General features: G+C 40.7%; 2 protein-coding genes across 3 annotated transcripts in view; one reads left to right on the forward strand and one right to left on the reverse strand.

Moving 5' to 3' along the window:
* The window catches only part of ppm1lb (protein phosphatase, Mg2+/Mn2+ dependent, 1Lb), a 49,888-nt gene extending 43,080 nt beyond the window's left edge, over positions 1 to 6,808 (forward strand). The window contains exons 3-4 of the mRNA XM_006637571.3: positions 5,188 to 5,349; positions 6,233 to 6,808. Coding sequence (XP_006637634.1) covers positions 5,188 to 5,349; positions 6,233 to 6,579 — 509 coding nt within the window. The 3' untranslated portion in view covers positions 6,580 to 6,808. The remainder of the gene's footprint in view (positions 1 to 5,187; positions 5,350 to 6,232) is intronic.
* Positions 6,809 to 9,089: 2,281 nt separating this feature from the next.
* On the reverse strand, positions 9,090 to 14,715 carry LOC102690089 (UDP-GalNAc:beta-1,3-N-acetylgalactosaminyltransferase 1). 2 transcript variants are annotated; one of them, XM_015360978.2, is made up of 2 exons: positions 14,354 to 14,715; positions 9,090 to 13,580 (listed from the first exon to the last, which is right to left on the reverse strand). In XM_015360978.2, the coding sequence occupies exon 2, from the start codon at positions 13,435 to 13,437 to the stop codon at positions 12,463 to 12,465; it is 975 nt and encodes a 324-aa protein (XP_015216464.2). In that variant the 5' UTR covers positions 13,438 to 13,580; positions 14,354 to 14,715; the 3' UTR covers positions 9,090 to 12,462. The 2 variants fall into 2 exon arrangements, with proteins under 2 accessions (XP_015216464.2, XP_015216463.2); XM_015360977.2 differs by lacking the exon at positions 14,354 to 14,715 and adding an exon at positions 14,126 to 14,296.
* Between the last annotated feature and the right edge of the window lie 1,287 nt (positions 14,716 to 16,002).

Genomic DNA, 16,002 nt, shown 5'->3' on the forward strand with positions numbered 1-16,002 from the left:
ATGGCAGCACAGATGACTGGAAAATAATGAGCATTAACTAAGCTTGAGTCACATTTTATCCAATTAGTCATAGCGGTTTGATTTTGGGCCTGTTCCTCAGACGGATTAATATTTTATTTGGAGCTGTGAGCTTCTTGTAGTAAAAGGACTTTAGGAAGCAACAATCCACAGTATTTCACTTCTTTCCCTCCTGCATCCTTTGCTGAAGCTCTTACTTTGCAAGTAGGATAACATCTCTGCAGTCACTGCAAATTACGACCACAGGTCAGGTTTGTAGATTGGTTGCTGGGCGGACTTCAGTTTGTGTTTCTGTGCTCAACGGACCATGAAAGTAAAAAATACATTACATGTTCAAGGGCGAATTCTGCATGAATGTAGTCAGGAGATCTAGGTATACATCCAGAGAGCAACACCATGTTAAAACAAAACGGGACTCCTTGCAAACTAGGTTATTGCAGAGCACAGCTATAACATTACTCAGTAAGTGGAAGTACACAACAGCACAGGCTTGAAGGGAGCAACTGGAGAGATTCTTCTGAATGCTTTTCTTCTTTTCCTGCATGTTAAGAACACTTTATTGGCCATATACAATTTCTTGTATTAGAAATGTGTCTTTTCGCAAACCCCAACTTGCTCTCCATGAGACACACAGACACGGACAGGGAGAGAATCTTGGGCTCAGAGCAGGCTCAGCCATTTATACGGTGCCCCTGGAGCAGTTGGGGTTAAGGGCCTTGCTCAGGGGCCCAACAGAGTAGGATTCCTCTGCCAGCCACGGAATTTGAACCGGCAACCTTCCAGCCACAGGCGCAGATCCTGAGCCACAGAGCCACCGCAGCGCCCCCTATGTCATATGTCTTCAGAATATTATCATTTCTCCAAGAAGTGGAGCTTGTGTCACCATTAGTGTTGGGAAGCTTTTGTCTCCTTCCTATACAGTTTTTAAAAAGATTGTTTAGTTTTAAGGTTGTGTTGTAGGTTTGTTGGGGATTTTTATTCGTTTTTGCCGATCTTCTTCAGAAAAAAAGAAAACATCATATCGTACTAAGAGGATGTTTAGTTAGGTTTTTTATTAGAATATCGTAATCTCCCTTCCAATTTTATTTAAGAAGATTTTTAAAAACCTTTCAGATGCAAGCTTTCATAGTTGAATAAATGGCCATTCACCATCCATTTATATTCATTAGATGTCCCAAATCACATTGAAGCTAATGTTGCCATATGCTGTATACAGTACACACTGTCCCTCAGCTCAAGCAGTGCTCTGTACTTTGGGTTTCGATGTGCCCCTGGCGTCTCTTTTGTCATTGTGGATAATGGATATCTGACAACTTACTTGCCTGCTTTGTTTTTACACATTTCAAATTGAAATGGCATTAAACGTTATAAGCTGTAATAGGCATAGACGGCCACCTCCAGGAATCAATTATTGTGCATTTGATGTAAGTCTTAAGCACATACCTGCCTTACCTTGTCTGGAACAGTCGAGAGACTACACAGTTCACAGTTAAACTAAAAACAATTTGTCAGGAGAGATACGGTCTCCCCCAGGGCCATGGGCCAGATGTATGCTCTAGGCTCTAGATTTCACTGTGGAAAAGCCGGAGGAGAGAGCCTTTTACTGCCGCCTTTTAATTTTTCGTTTTTGAGATGAGTTCCTTAATTAAGCCTTCCAGGACTGCAGAATTACCAGCCACCAGGAAAGCTTTTCGTGAGGAGATGCCGCTTCCATTTCCTGTTTTGGCCTTGTTTTCATTCCGAGACATTTTGTCAGAGTAGATCTTTGACAGTCCATGAAAATGCCCTCTGGGAGGGCATCACAAAATGACAAGGCAGCACTGGAGCCTTCTCTGTGGCCTTGCACTTGAGGAGAGATCTCTCTTTTCATGGACCGTCTGACAATTAATATACTGTCTATTCCATTTGTACTGACTTATATTAGAAGGGTGACACACAGAATTATATTTATATTTGTCAGTATTGTTTGATTGTTTCAATCAAAAACGAAAGCCTGTTATGATTGACCATAATCCCACTTTGACGGGTGAACATAGAGTTTTGAAGCTAACATCTTTTAACTATTGACAAATGTTTAGTATGCACATTAGCTGGAAGTCGCAATAAACCTGAAATAGAGGATTCAAGTCCCTCCAGCTACTGTTTTTATGACAGTGAACAGTAATACTTAGAGTATGTATAAAAAACCGTATTTTTTATATGGAAGACATTTCCTTTTGTAATGTGTTAATGTGTTAATGTTTTGTTATGTTTATTTAAAAACTAAATTCTGTATTTTTCATTTCTTAAATGAATGCTCGATTTATTGCAGGAAAGTAAGACTCAGAATGTAAGTCATGCAGGTCACTAAAGCACTTAACATGACTTCATGTTGGTAAAATCAGTTTGAAGCAAGACCTTCTGATAAACAACATCATAGCAGTACTCCAGGCAAGGTCTGGTGAATAACAACACAAAGGTCAACAGTACGGTACGCTGTTTTGTTTGCCTCTCAAAATAAGTTGTTTTTATATTTCAGATTGGTTCTTTTTATTCTCAAAGTGAGGAACATTTGATTTTTAAGAATGAATCATGCTTGCTTAATACCTCAAATACATTTTTCTTTTCCCAAAATCTGGTGTCTTAAACTGGCCAGGATGGATTTAGGTCCCGTATTTAATCATGTTAAAATTAATTCAGGTTAATGCAAACCATGTTTTGGAAAATGGTGAGTGAAAACTTCTTGAACTTTTTGGAAGAGTCTCGCCTCCTGTTTTCAAGTTTTGATAGCAAAGCTTCCTGCTGTTGCCATTGATTTTTTTGTGGCAGTTTTAATTTTCTGATATGACTTAAATAACTCATATTCTTATGGGTGATTTTTTTAAAGTCAATTTTAAAGTCCAACTCCATACTGAAAGCATATAAAAATTCCAGAATGCAACATGCAATTATGCAAGTTATCTGGTGCTGAAAACACTGAAAGAGCAGCCCAATTCGAAATTGAGTGCTGAAATCTTTCAGAGGACTCCCAAGCGGTCAACACAAATTCAGTCTGTATTTCCTGATAACACTAGCTGTTAACTCAAATATTATGTGGAGATCATTTTTTTTCTCTGTACTGCATGTCTGTCAAAACCTCTTTTTTTCTTGTTAGAATGCATTTTTGCCTGTTATCATGGTCAGTGGAGAAAATAAAGATAATTAACTGGCCCACAGTGGAAGAAGGTGACAGGCAGGGAGAAAAATAAAAAATAAAAACTCGGGGTGAATTAAGTGCAGTAGGCAGCCTAAAATAAGAGAGAGGTTTTTCCTTAAGCTGTTATTTTGTGGGTTAAGTGTAGATCTAAAAATGTCATTTTCTGCTTTTTCAGATTGTATGTCTTTTCTTTTTCCATCATTTTAATTATGTTTTCCCTAACCCTGAAAAATAATCCTCTTCTGTGCACACTGATTGTTTTCTCTCATTTTAAATAATTTGCAAATATACTTTAGGCAACTCTGGTAGTTACGACTGTCCTTTTTAGGAAACAAAAAACACTTTACCACAACATTTATTTCTTGTTAAAGTTAGAAGCCAGTGACATTTTTCTGGTGTTATTGCTGCAAAAAATTCAACTTGACAAACAATAACTCATGATGAACTAGTTAACCAGCCATATAATTTTCAGAACTAATATATTTGGGAGCAGGATTTCTCCTCTGTATATATACTGCACAGTGCAAACTGAACGGTAACAGGATTATGAAACAGCTCATCTCAATGATGTGTACTGTATATCTCCTTGGTTTTATATTAAAAGAACATAAAAACCTCAAGGCCTGTCCTAGTTTAACCATTCAACAGCATTCATAGTATTTACATAAGTAGATTAGTGAGGTCTTGCCAGTTTGCCAGAACACTGTGACACAGTACCTCCTGAACTCTTACCATAAAAAACAAAGGTATTTTGTGCTGTTGGGTTATGCTGTCCAGATGCATCTTGGCACCAGGATTATTCTCATAATCAATTAAATACTACTTTGCTGGAGTATACTGCCCAGAGCCACAGCAATCACGTGCCTGGTCCCCCTTCTTGAATCCATTTAAGAAACGGAAGGTTTCTTTCTGACATTTGTAAAGCTGTTAAATACAAAATTATCACTCTGCCAGAAGGCCACGTCCACGACATTAATTAAGCTTCCCTGTTTCTTTTGTGTAATTCTTTCTGTTCTTTTGTTACTCCCTTTCTTCTCACACTCATAAAACAGGGTGTGTTTCATTCTGAAGCATGGCCAGATCTGGGAGAGCGGTGGGGGGGTGTGGCTGGCGGTGGAGGGGCGGTGTGCCAGGTCCCTGTGCTCCCTGCAGTGTATTAGGATCAGGTCACTCTATCGGTTTTCAGTGTTGATAAGTAAAGAAAAGGTGACCTTTAAAAGATTTCATGCCACAGTTGAGTTATTGTTTCAGTAGCAGCATTGCTCAAAAGGCTGTTTTTAAGACAAATTAAGGTGGGGCGAGGTCTGCTCTGTGCTGTCTGAGGGAGAGGTTTTGGGGATTTGGGATTTGGTTTTTGAGGGGGGTCGTGTATGGCGAATAATAAAACCAGTTTTTTCAGTTTCTCAGTCATGGTCTTAAACAGAAACAGGCCTCAGTAATAAAATTGATGATATAATAAACTTTTATTTATAAAGTGCCTATCCAAACCCAAGAACACAGTTCATAGTAATACCCAAAAAGTACAATAAAATTTTAAAAAATATATACAGGATAGTATGTAGGGCAGTCAGACATAGGCCCCAGTAAAGAGGTAATTTTTACACTTGGATATGAAGAGAGTCCAAAGTACTTGTGTCTCGTAAGAGCTGGAGAAAGGGCTTTCCATAACAGAGGAGCAGTGAGAGATAAGGCACGATCACCAGAGGTATGAGGTTTAGTCCTAGGAATAGTGATTAGAGGACCAGCCTCCTGCAGGAGGGACTGTAGATTTCAGAGATGTGTGATGGAGCCAGAATATTTAAAGCCAGTAACAAGATCTTGTATTGAATACCTAAATCTTTTTTTGGAATCCAGTACTTAGCTAGAGCTGGCATGTTCTTTAAGAATACACACCCTCACACACCGTAGCCTGTGGTGGAGATCATAACGAGGTGTATCGCACAGGCCAGACCTGGAGTTGTTAACGGCACCCGGCTCCCTCTTCGCCGTTTCAGGCACGACGTGCTTGATCGCGCTGCTGTCGGACAAGGAGCTGACCGTGGCGAATGTGGGGGATTCCCGCGGGGTGCTCTGCGACAAAGACGGGAACGCCGTCGCCCTCTCGCACGACCACAAGCCCTACCAGCTGAAGGAGCGGAAGAGAATCAAACGAGCAGGTATAGGGCGCCGCTGCCGGTGTGGAGCGCAAGCGCAAAAGCGATAGCAAGGAGAATTATTTGATGTATAGCTGTCCTGGAGCTCAGCTCAGAAAAGATGGGATCCTGCTGCCTCTGTCGCTTGGCCTTCACCCTCCTAGAATTGATTTTTGCCAGAACAGTGCAGAACTCGTAAGAGTGGCGATGAAGCTGTTCCCTTTCCAAGGGCATCACCAGGATGAAATATTGTCTTACTTCATCAGCGCTTTGCCCACTAAACACCTGGGACATGGAACTTGATGACTTCTCGACTCGGCACTGCTACAGGCAGATGTTGAAAAATGGCAGTTTGGCAAAGCCCACAGCCTGATTAGAGGCGGTGAGAGTTACCGACGCAGGTTTCTCTCATTTTATTTCAAGCAGCCGATTGTGTGCTTAGCTGTAGCGTAATGAGCTGTACACTGAAATAATAACTGTATTCACCAGTCAGGTGTTCAAGTTAAAAACATTACCAAAGAGCGCCATCTGCTGGCCCCCCCTCTCAACGCACTTACTTGTGTCAGGACACCTCTCTTCCTCGCCATTCTTGCGCACCTGCCCATATTAAGCTGTAAAAACGCAGCAGTTCGTGTTTTCACAGGTCCTCACTGCTTGTTTGCATTGTGAAGAGATAGGAACACGCTTTCTGTTTCCAGCCTGTTTGCGCTTGTGTTCACTTAATGTTTCAAGCCGGGATAGCCGTCTTAAGAATGGCAGGGGATTTTCTCTTTGTCGCGGTTGAACTCTCCGCTTTGTTGAAGCACAGAATAGCATTTGATCTTGACCCCGCCGCTCATCTAATGTGCTCTTCTTGGGCTTGCAGTGGCCTCTGTAACCTCATGGGTGATTCTGTCTCCCTTCCCAGGTGGATTCATCAGCTTCAACGGCTCCTGGCGAGTCCAGGGCATTCTGGCTATGTCCCGCTCCCTGGGCGACTACCCTCTCAAGAACCTGAACGTCATCATTCCTGACCCGGATATTTTGGCCTTCGACCTGGACAAGCTGCAGCCCGAGTTCATGATCCTGGCCTCCGACGGGCTGTGGGACGCGTTCAGCAACGAGGAGGCCGTGCGCTTCATCAAGGAGCGGCTGGACGAGCCCCACTTCGGCGCAAAGAGCATCGTGCTGCAGTCCTTCTACCGGGGCTGCCCTGACAACATAACTGTCATGGTGGTGAAGTTCAAAAACAGTGGCAAAGCGGGGGAGCAGTGAGTAGGCCCTTTTGCCGAGCTCTCGGGGCACGAACTCTGTTTCTGGCATTAACCCCCAGTTGCGTGAGCCTGTTACAAGTACGTCCAGGGACCCAGTTTTTATGGCCATGGCCTTTTTTTTTTTAAAAAAACAAAAACACCCTTAAGGCTTTTTTGCATTAAGCATTGTCATGGTATTACAGTACATATAGTAACTGAAACGGTGTCGAAGCTCAGCACGGTACTTATTGATTAACTGATGAAAACACCCCCCATACCCCACCCCCTATAAAATCTCCAGTAACAGTTGAAAAAAGAAAAAAAAACTTGTTTTTTCCATTGTTTCTGGGGCATTTTGGCTCAGGTGCCCTAAAGCTGTTCCTTCGCTATGCATGAGTTTGGAAGACTAGGCAATAACTTCTTTCACCTTTGCCCCCCTCTTCAATCAATCATGAGTTTAACTGTGACGGGTCATATAAATGACGGTCTGCACCCGGGGCTGGGTTTCCAGTTTACACCCTGCTGTTACACCAGTGCAGGCAGGTACTCATGTACTACTGTATATAGGAGCAGGTCCTCCAGAGTGCAGCAGCTAGAGGTAAATTGAAGGCCATTTTTTCCAGGACAGTTCTGTCTCTTTATCTATCAGTACTCGTTGTCCTGTATTCATCAACCAAATGATTACAATCCCTGTTGTCCCTGAACTGTGGGGCCCGATGACTTATTGCAGCAACTTTATTATAATACACATTCAGCTTCGGTTAATTATCATTGCAGTTAATTCACACATAAACCTAGGTTGTGGAATTAATATTGGTTGCAGTAATACTGTTACCGTGCTTTTGGAAAATCACAGTCAGGATTTCCAATATTCTGAGAACCTCTGAAATGATTATTTCATATGTGTTAGGCACAGTACCAAAATCTCTTTTTTTTTTTCATTGGAGTAAGCTTAGCAATAATACCTACAACAGATTTAGGGGTCAAATTTCCACTGGGTTTTATAAATTCAAGAAGTCAATAATGTTTCCTTTAACTTTATTTTCTGACTACAAAAAGCCCATTTCTGCACATTCCACACATGAAATACCCTACTCCGAGTTGGAACAGAATCGCTTGCTGTAGCAATAACAGGTTAGACAAAATCTGAAGCAACAATGGCTGCTACCAGACAGAATAAAAGCGTCTGTGTACCTTTGCAGCAGCAAACAAATGCTCAATTTAAAAAATATGTCCCTAGTTTGAAAAGGGTGTTTCTTCACGTGTGTCTGTTTTTAAAAAACACTGGGGAGTGGTTACAATCTACAGAGGGCAACAATTTTACTCTCTTGCCATCAGTTGTTGCCAAATCCTGTATTTATTATATGTATTTCATCCACAGCATGTTCAGAGTTGCCCGTATCCATTACCTTTCAGTATGTTCTTCTCTAACTGTTTTTATTGACGATGGGTCTGTCTGTTAATGTATTTGTGCTGTGGGTGAAACAGAAATGGAACAGAATACGGCTGTCTACTAATGTTTTGCCCTGTTACTCATCAGATCACTTACTAGTTTGTCTAATTCTACAGTTCCTTTAAAAAAGAAATCGTACTGTAACCTGTTATTTAAATTCAGTATTTATCACGCTGTGGCGGGACTTAATTTGATCCTTGAATTCTGTTGATTTAATCAAAGTGACAAAAGGGCAGAGTTTCTGATGATTGTTTTCCTGAGAATGCACTGAAATGTTATGTGACGAATTTTGAACTAAGCTGTTGGATTTTTTAAAGCACCGTACTTCACATGATGCTTTACTGCAATACTGAATTTAATTGAGCTCAGTTCATTTTTTTAACTGAAAACTGAATAGCGTTATTCCAGAATAAATCGTCTGCAGCATTAGGGAGGTTAGCAGAAAACAAAATCTGCAAATCAGATGAGAAATCTGCATCTGTATTACTTGGATTTCACTGTAACGTTTTTGGTTAATTGGTTTAACTCTTTAACAAAGTTAAAATTACAACATTTTGCATTTTGCTGACACATTGAAAAATCACAAACTCATGACATTAAGAGAAAAAAGGAAAAAATTACCTTTGAGTGACACTCTTAACTGCTGCCTTATTCTTTTGTCGGTTATTAACTGCTTTGCCAAAATTAAAATGTTTTGAGATTGTAGTGTAGCATATTATGTTTGAATGACATGCACATTTAATGTAGATAGTTTTTCATGTAGAATACCATCATTTCTACATTTGTCTCTGAGAGACAAGCATATGGGAATGGAAAGTGAATGTACATATTAAAATTAAATAGTTCTTTAACACAGATCAGCTGTAAAAATCACCCTGGATGAAAAAAAAATGTAATGATTTACTAGTTAGTATTTTTGGTTATATATTCTTCCAAGAATAAGTATGTGTTACCTAATGTTTATGTGGAGTTTGTATTTTGTTTGTTGAATTTCTGAAAGTGTAAAAAGAGTCTTGACCTGTGGATTTTAAGGTAAAAGAAAAAAAAATAAAACATCACTCAAGTATCTTGGATTTCTTGAATTTTAATCTGTCTTTTTCACTTTCTTTGCTGTAGGTTTTAAAGTCTTTCCCAGTTTGAACTTTTTTTCTTAAAATGTTTCTAACTTAATTTAAACTAGCGATAGAAATAAACCAGATATGAAAGGTAACAAAACAGTCTAATATTAGTGACAGGAAAACAATTTTGTACTATATATTTTGCTCTCAATTACTATTTCAAAGTTGCCCTGTCTCTTCTGGTAGTAAATAATAAAAACTCAAAATTTGCCATGTTCTCTTTGATCACAAACTGTTGGAAACACTGAGCCAGTGTTGATTCAGTCTGATCAGGTCACAGAAAAACTTAAACCATTATATTGCAAAAAACACATCAGTTGTCATTAGATTATTTGTTTCCATTTAAAGGACTGCTTGAAAACCCCATGCTGTCTCAAAAGTTTCCTAGGCGTTACAGAGCAATATAGTCTGTAGCTTTAAAAGGGTTGGCATGCCACCATCTGACCCAGACAGCCAGGATAAGGTCATCCAGAAGGTGGAATCTGATTTCAAAATACGCATCTACTTTTTTATGTTGACACAAGGAAATGATCTGTAGATGAGTACATGCAGCTACATGATGTTATTCATCTGTATCTGACCCCTGAAGATGTCTATACAATCGAACATGGCCATTTCTGTTTTTTTAGCAATAGAATTAACCTTTACCCGTTGTATATTGGATATGGTACTTACTGCTTTTGCGTCTTAAAAAAGTTGTAAATATGAGTTTCTGACGTCTTGGTGAAAGAGGATAGAAACCAGACCACTTTATGTCTTGGAAAAGAAATAGAAAGCTTTTTTCATGACACTCCACACTTTTTGACAGACACTGCAAACACAGAGAAAAGCTATTTTTTTCCTCAGGTTGCAGATTATTGTATTTCCTGTAAAACTTTCAGTATTACGTATGTTTCTGTGCTTCTCATTTTTGATTAATGAAATTTGTAGGTCTTTCTCCTTTTTTCAAGTAAAAGGTTAAAAATCACATTTAGAGGAGCTCAGATTGGAACCTCAGGTTTGGGTGGCGCTTCTAGTTATCTTGGAATTTACATAGTAAACACTGAATTATTTTCTAATTAAGTTTCAAAGAAAAAAAAGAAAAAAAAATCACAGAAGTGGTTGGTTGGCAAAAATATGAGCAAGTCATTTAAGCCATTTAACAATGATTTCATTGATTTCTTACATGTTTATATATAATAGGTGAGTATAACTTAAGTCATTTAGGTGGTGTTAATATGTAACAACATAATGTTGCAACAAAAATTGAAAATCACTTCAATGAACATTCTGTAAATCTGATGTGGAACATCCTTTAAAGTTTGGGTCAAAAAATAATTTATTTAAAACTGGTTACGATGAATGGTGGACTCCTTTTGTGTATATCAAACCAATCGGAACTTGTTAATGTTATTAAAACATGTCCTCTAAAATGTCTATCACAAAGACAAATTATCCTGAAAATGCATTCTATGATATTTTTAAAATATTCATGCCGATTACTAGATTCAACCTCTGCATGACTGTCTTCATTTAAAACGGCTAAACTGGCTACTAAACCTTCATTAGTTTAGGGAATAAGGTAATGACTCCACCCGTCCTAGCAACAGGTGCTTTTTCTCTTAAGATCTTTTCTCTGGGATCGTCTCCAGGGCCCATCTCTCTCCGGGATAAGTGCTAAACCTCAGAACAATTGAAATGTCACGTTAAGCCTTTCATCACATTAGGATCTGTTGTGTCGTGATTTCCATGGAGACTGTGATGTTGATTCAAATAATGCTCCTCCAGGTGGAAAGTATCCATCAATATGACGTTGTACTGATTTCATCTGTAGAAGGACAAGTATTATAATTGAACATTTTTCCCCGGTTCCATTGACAACATCACCAAACTCGGCAAATAAATCAGATTACGATAAAAGGGTTAAATCTCCCCCATTTCTCTCTGTCTTGTTAACTGCCCACATTGCGGAAAGCTGAATCTCGATAATAAAGCTCAAGTGAACTGCCAGCCCAGATCCAAAGCACCCATCCAATAACTTGGCCAAGGCCAGTGTGGCAGGTCAGCTGAGAAACTAAAAATGGAACAGGTTAAACACACCACCCTGGCTCCCAGTCAAAGATGTGCAGGCTGTAGTGACATGGCAGGGTCCTGCTGGATGTATCTGGCATCCCAGCCCAGCCAGTGGCATGGCCCTTGCCCATCACAGATGACAGCATTCCTTCTCAGGACAGCCGGGCTGAGAAGACAACCTTCCTGGGGCTCGGATACAGGCAAGGGAGAGAGCCGCAGAATGCTGGCCTGCCTCCTGAATCCACAGTGAGGAAGATGCCTGTTGTCGCTCGGTGACATCTTCTGCAGAAGCCGTGCGGCTTTCGGGACCGACCAGGAACAGGTCTTGGTCTAGTCAGCCCCTCTCTGGCCTCGTTCAGCCTCCTTTCACGTTTCCCAGCCCCTGGCACCTTTCCCCTCCAGAGTCAATGGGAACACAGTGTGATCTTCAGGTTTCAGCTTCAAGTGACCGGAACTCAGTTTGAGAGGAGGGAATAGGGATGGAGCCCCAGCTGCTTCCAATACATCACTCCCACGGTATCACCTTCGCAATTTGATACAATTTTAAAATAGTACTAGACTGTCATATCACACATACTTTGTGATCATCAGCCTTTATTCATCCACTGCTTTTGTGGAAAGGGTAGTTCCACAAAAGCCTGGTGAGGTATTCTCATCGGACTTCCACCTGCAGACCTGCTGATGCACAATGGCTCTTATCCCCTAATTCAGCAGTGCTGATATTGAAGTAGCCCGAAGCTCACAGCTGTTTCCCTCAATCTCCATAGGAGGAATTGTGAAAGAACACAACTGATTTTCCTGTAGGACAATGGCGAAAGGATGTATGAAAATGGTTCTTCCAGTTCACACCTGAAGAAGGCTCCACGGCAGAAACATTGCGTTTTCTTTCTTCTTTTTTTCAGCATGGAATAAACCTATCACTTGTTCCAAAGAAAAAAAAAGCCATTTGACCATTTCACTAGGAAAAGAATACCCAAGAATGAAGTGTATTCATATGTAATGTGTAACCCCACGTGGCTGATGGCCAACCTCCTGACCGAAGGACGAGGAGGCTGGGACTCTCCTGCAGAGTGAAGAGTGACCAAGGGACAGGCTGCAAAGGAGGAAGTGGGGTGGAGGAGGGATGCAAAGGACAAATGCGAAGGAGACAAGAGGCTTACAGGTAGTATTCAGAGTTTCTCTAATGTGAGGACATGATGTCAGGAATGATTGTGAATGAGGCCAGTTGCCTTGGCTGCAGTCATCCCTCATGAGCTTTCACATGAATTTCATATACAGTATGTCACTGAGAGGCTTCTTGAAGCATTTTCCAGTAGGAGACCATGTCTTCAGGCACCACGCCATGCACTGCTATGACACCTAGAATCCTGCTGTCACGTCTCTTTTTATAAAGTAAGAAAAGATCATCTTGTGGAATGTAGAGCACACCTCCCACTAACTGTACGCAAACACCCACGTAAACATCTTCAATTCTGAAAGGTTTCACGTGCCACATCATCTCGTAAATTCTTAGAGCCAGTTTACCTGAAATCACGTATCCAAATCCGCTGCAGTACGGAGGGTACTGGTCGAAGGGGTATTCCTCGTGGGAAATAAAGTTTTTACTGCTTCTGCTTCTGTAGGGGTAGCTGTGAACAAAAGGAAAGCCTGTATACAATCCCCCTGAACTATACCTGGTCTTCAGAAGAAACTGAACCAGGTTGATGACGTTAATAAAAACATCTGTGTCTGTTTTCATAATATACTGAGCGCGGGGACAGAATTCATACATCCAGTGGAAGGCCATCCTTGTTTTCAATGTAAGGTTTTCGTATGTGTCTAGAAAGTCTTGCATGATCAAATCCCTGAAAAGAAAATGCTCCTCTTCCAGTGATAACCGTGGCTTAACCGCTGTCTCCTTTTCTCTACCCAGTAAAAATAACGTTAGAATATATTTCCCCTGCAAATATCTCTTACTGCCCCAGGAAGCTCTGATGGCCATTCTGTGCTCTACTCTGCCTGGTGTGGACGCAACGAAAATGACCAGAAAGGGAACTTTGTGTTTACACATAGAAATCTTAGGCAGCAGAAAGGGTAAACAGGGCCTTCTGACTGGTTCGCTTTCGTAAAAATACAGCCAGTTGATTCCCTGGTTTAAAGCCTTGTTGCTGGAATAGGTGGTGTTTGAGGCCAGACTTCGGTTTATAATTAACAACATCAACGTAAGCATAGTAAAAATGAGTCCAAGAAACAACGTTTTAAGAAACATGTGTTTCATTGCATTGATTCAGACTCGGTTAGTTTTTTTTAAGCGAAAATCCATGTTGCCCTGCGGCGGACTGCTGAACCAGTCCAGGTCCAGAGGTGTATTCTGCCTTGCTCCCGCTGCTTGCCGGGATAGGCTCCAGCTCCCCTGCGACCCTGTGTTGGATAAGGCGGTTAGAAAACGATTGGATGAATGGAAAATAAATGGTAATATATGAAGTTTCTACCTTATGTTTGCTCGCATCTTCAGTGCATATATAATCTGGAAACGATCAAAATAAAACTGAACTATTAATCTGCTTTAATACATAGTTTTAAATAGAGTGAGAAAGGTAATCTTGTGTATCTCCCGATCGTTTTACACAATGGGACATTACACGTGGAAATCCAAGCTAAATGTTATTCCACATTTTGCAATAAATGCATCTCAGTAATGAAGATGCAGAGATATGGCACGCCGACTTAAACCATTACTTTCTGATTTCGGCCTTTACTATAAGTTATCATATCTCGAAGGCTATACTTTTGTGTAAAAGCAAGATAATTCAATTTTGACAGGAAATACCCTCGTTTGATAGTTGAACAATACAAAGGCTTTCAGAACTTTTATACAATTAAAAAAAAGATACGTATGTGGGTGAAAAAAATGTTTTCTCCATGCCTATATTCTATATTTTTACATCTGTATCTTTGAAATTTACCTTTTAAGAAAGCAGGGAGAAAGCAGAACGCTCGGGACGCTTTTAAATAGAAATAATGAGATTTTTCCAAGAGGATCAGCCACCCAAAAAGATTGCATCTACCCTGGTCAAAGTATGCACGTACAGTAAACGTAATGAAGATTAGGGGGAATGCCAATAAATTTAGAAAGTAAACAAAACGACCAGAACGAAAATGACGTCTTAGCTACAGTACAGTTTTTAACTTACCATCTGCAAACCTGAAAAAGATCTTGGAAAGCTGAAGGAATCTTCTCGATTCGTCTCCCGCAATGGTATCCAAAGAGACGATTTGAATATCGCGTAGATTTTTTTAAATGAAGAAATTAATATATTTAAAAGCCTAAAACGCTGACACCAGTTACAAAAATTTGCATTTTCTAAGGTATCAAAGGGGTTTTCAGCGAAATTCATTTAGAAGTATTTGACTTTCTAGCTTACGTAAAAGAAAGAGTTAAAGAATTTAAAACAATTCAAGTCAAGTAAAAGAGATGCAAGTGTTTTTTTAGATTAGCATCTGATGTAGTCATATAATCGTATTGATTCTTCGTGTAAGGTTTCGCCTACACTTGACGGCGTACATGTACCTCCTATTCTTGGTAACGCAATAACAGGTGAGTCTGCGCTTGTGAAAGGAGGTTCCCGCAGCGGGGTGTGGATTTGTGAAACAGGTTAGGGCAGCCTTAACGTACAGTACAATTTACAACTAGGCTGTATGCTTCGTAAACCATATCAGTCTCGTATACTGTGGCGACGTGTGACTATAGGTGGTCTCAATTCGGAGCAATTTGGACTTTTTGGTCGTATCTTGAATTGTAAAATCATCGTCAGCAGCCACATCACCCTGCAACCCACAACTGGCAACCCACTGAAGCTAAGCAGGTGTGAGCCTGGTCCTGGATGGGAGACCTCCCGGGAAAAGAATAGGGGTGTAACCCCGGCGTCCTGGCCAAATTTCCCATTGGCCCTTACCAATCATGCCCTCCTAATAAGCCCCCTCTGGCGCACTATGGCTGCTGTCGCATCATCCAGGTGGATGCTGCACATTGGAGGTGGTGGAGGGGAGTCCCCATTACCTGTAAAGCGCTTTGAGTGGAGTGTCCAGAAAAGCGCTATGTAAGTGTGAGCTATTATTATTGTTAATTGTCCCTTCAAAACTGGGACATCCTCGAATAATAAGGTTTTGGATACAAGCTGTATTTTGACAGCTTTGAATTGATTCCCAAACTGCAGGACAAGCGAGGATGCACACCTCCTGTCGACAGGTCCTTGGCACGCACCTCTCCATCCCTGGATTAGGCTTGTAATAGACCCTGACAGCGAATTCGTGTCGAATGGGATGCTCATTGGACGCGTTATTACGGGCGCCCGCTCCGAGTGGCCAGAAAGTAAAGCGCATCGTCACTGCGAGCGCACGTAGTCGGGTTTCCAAGCGGGGTCGGCGATGGGCCTCGGTGGACCCCAGTCACAGAAAGCTGGCAGTGTTTCTGAGCTCCAACAGTCTGAAGCATATTTGAGGTGCGATTCTACACGATTTAATTCCAGGTAATGTGAAACTGATGAACAAATTGAAATAAGATTGATTCCAGTAGACATGAATATTACTGATGTCCGGGTCATATTTTGCCTAATTCTCAGGTTTTACTTTAACAGTACCCTCACATTCATAAAAATACATCAACTCTTTACCTAAGACGCACCTCCTCAGTGACCTATTTATGCCACAAGAGGACACTTTCATCTCTAAATTGTTACAAGAATTCTGTTTTTTTTTTAATTATAAGAAACTGCATATATAATAACAACTTCTACATTCAGATCAAAACAGTCGCACATGTATTTTGGAATCTGTGCAATAG

The sequence above is a fragment of the Lepisosteus oculatus genome, chromosome 13 (genome assembly GCF_040954835.1).
Source record: "Lepisosteus oculatus isolate fLepOcu1 chromosome 13, fLepOcu1.hap2, whole genome shotgun sequence".
In the NCBI taxonomy this organism is placed as follows: domain Eukaryota; kingdom Metazoa; phylum Chordata; class Actinopteri; order Semionotiformes; family Lepisosteidae; genus Lepisosteus; species Lepisosteus oculatus.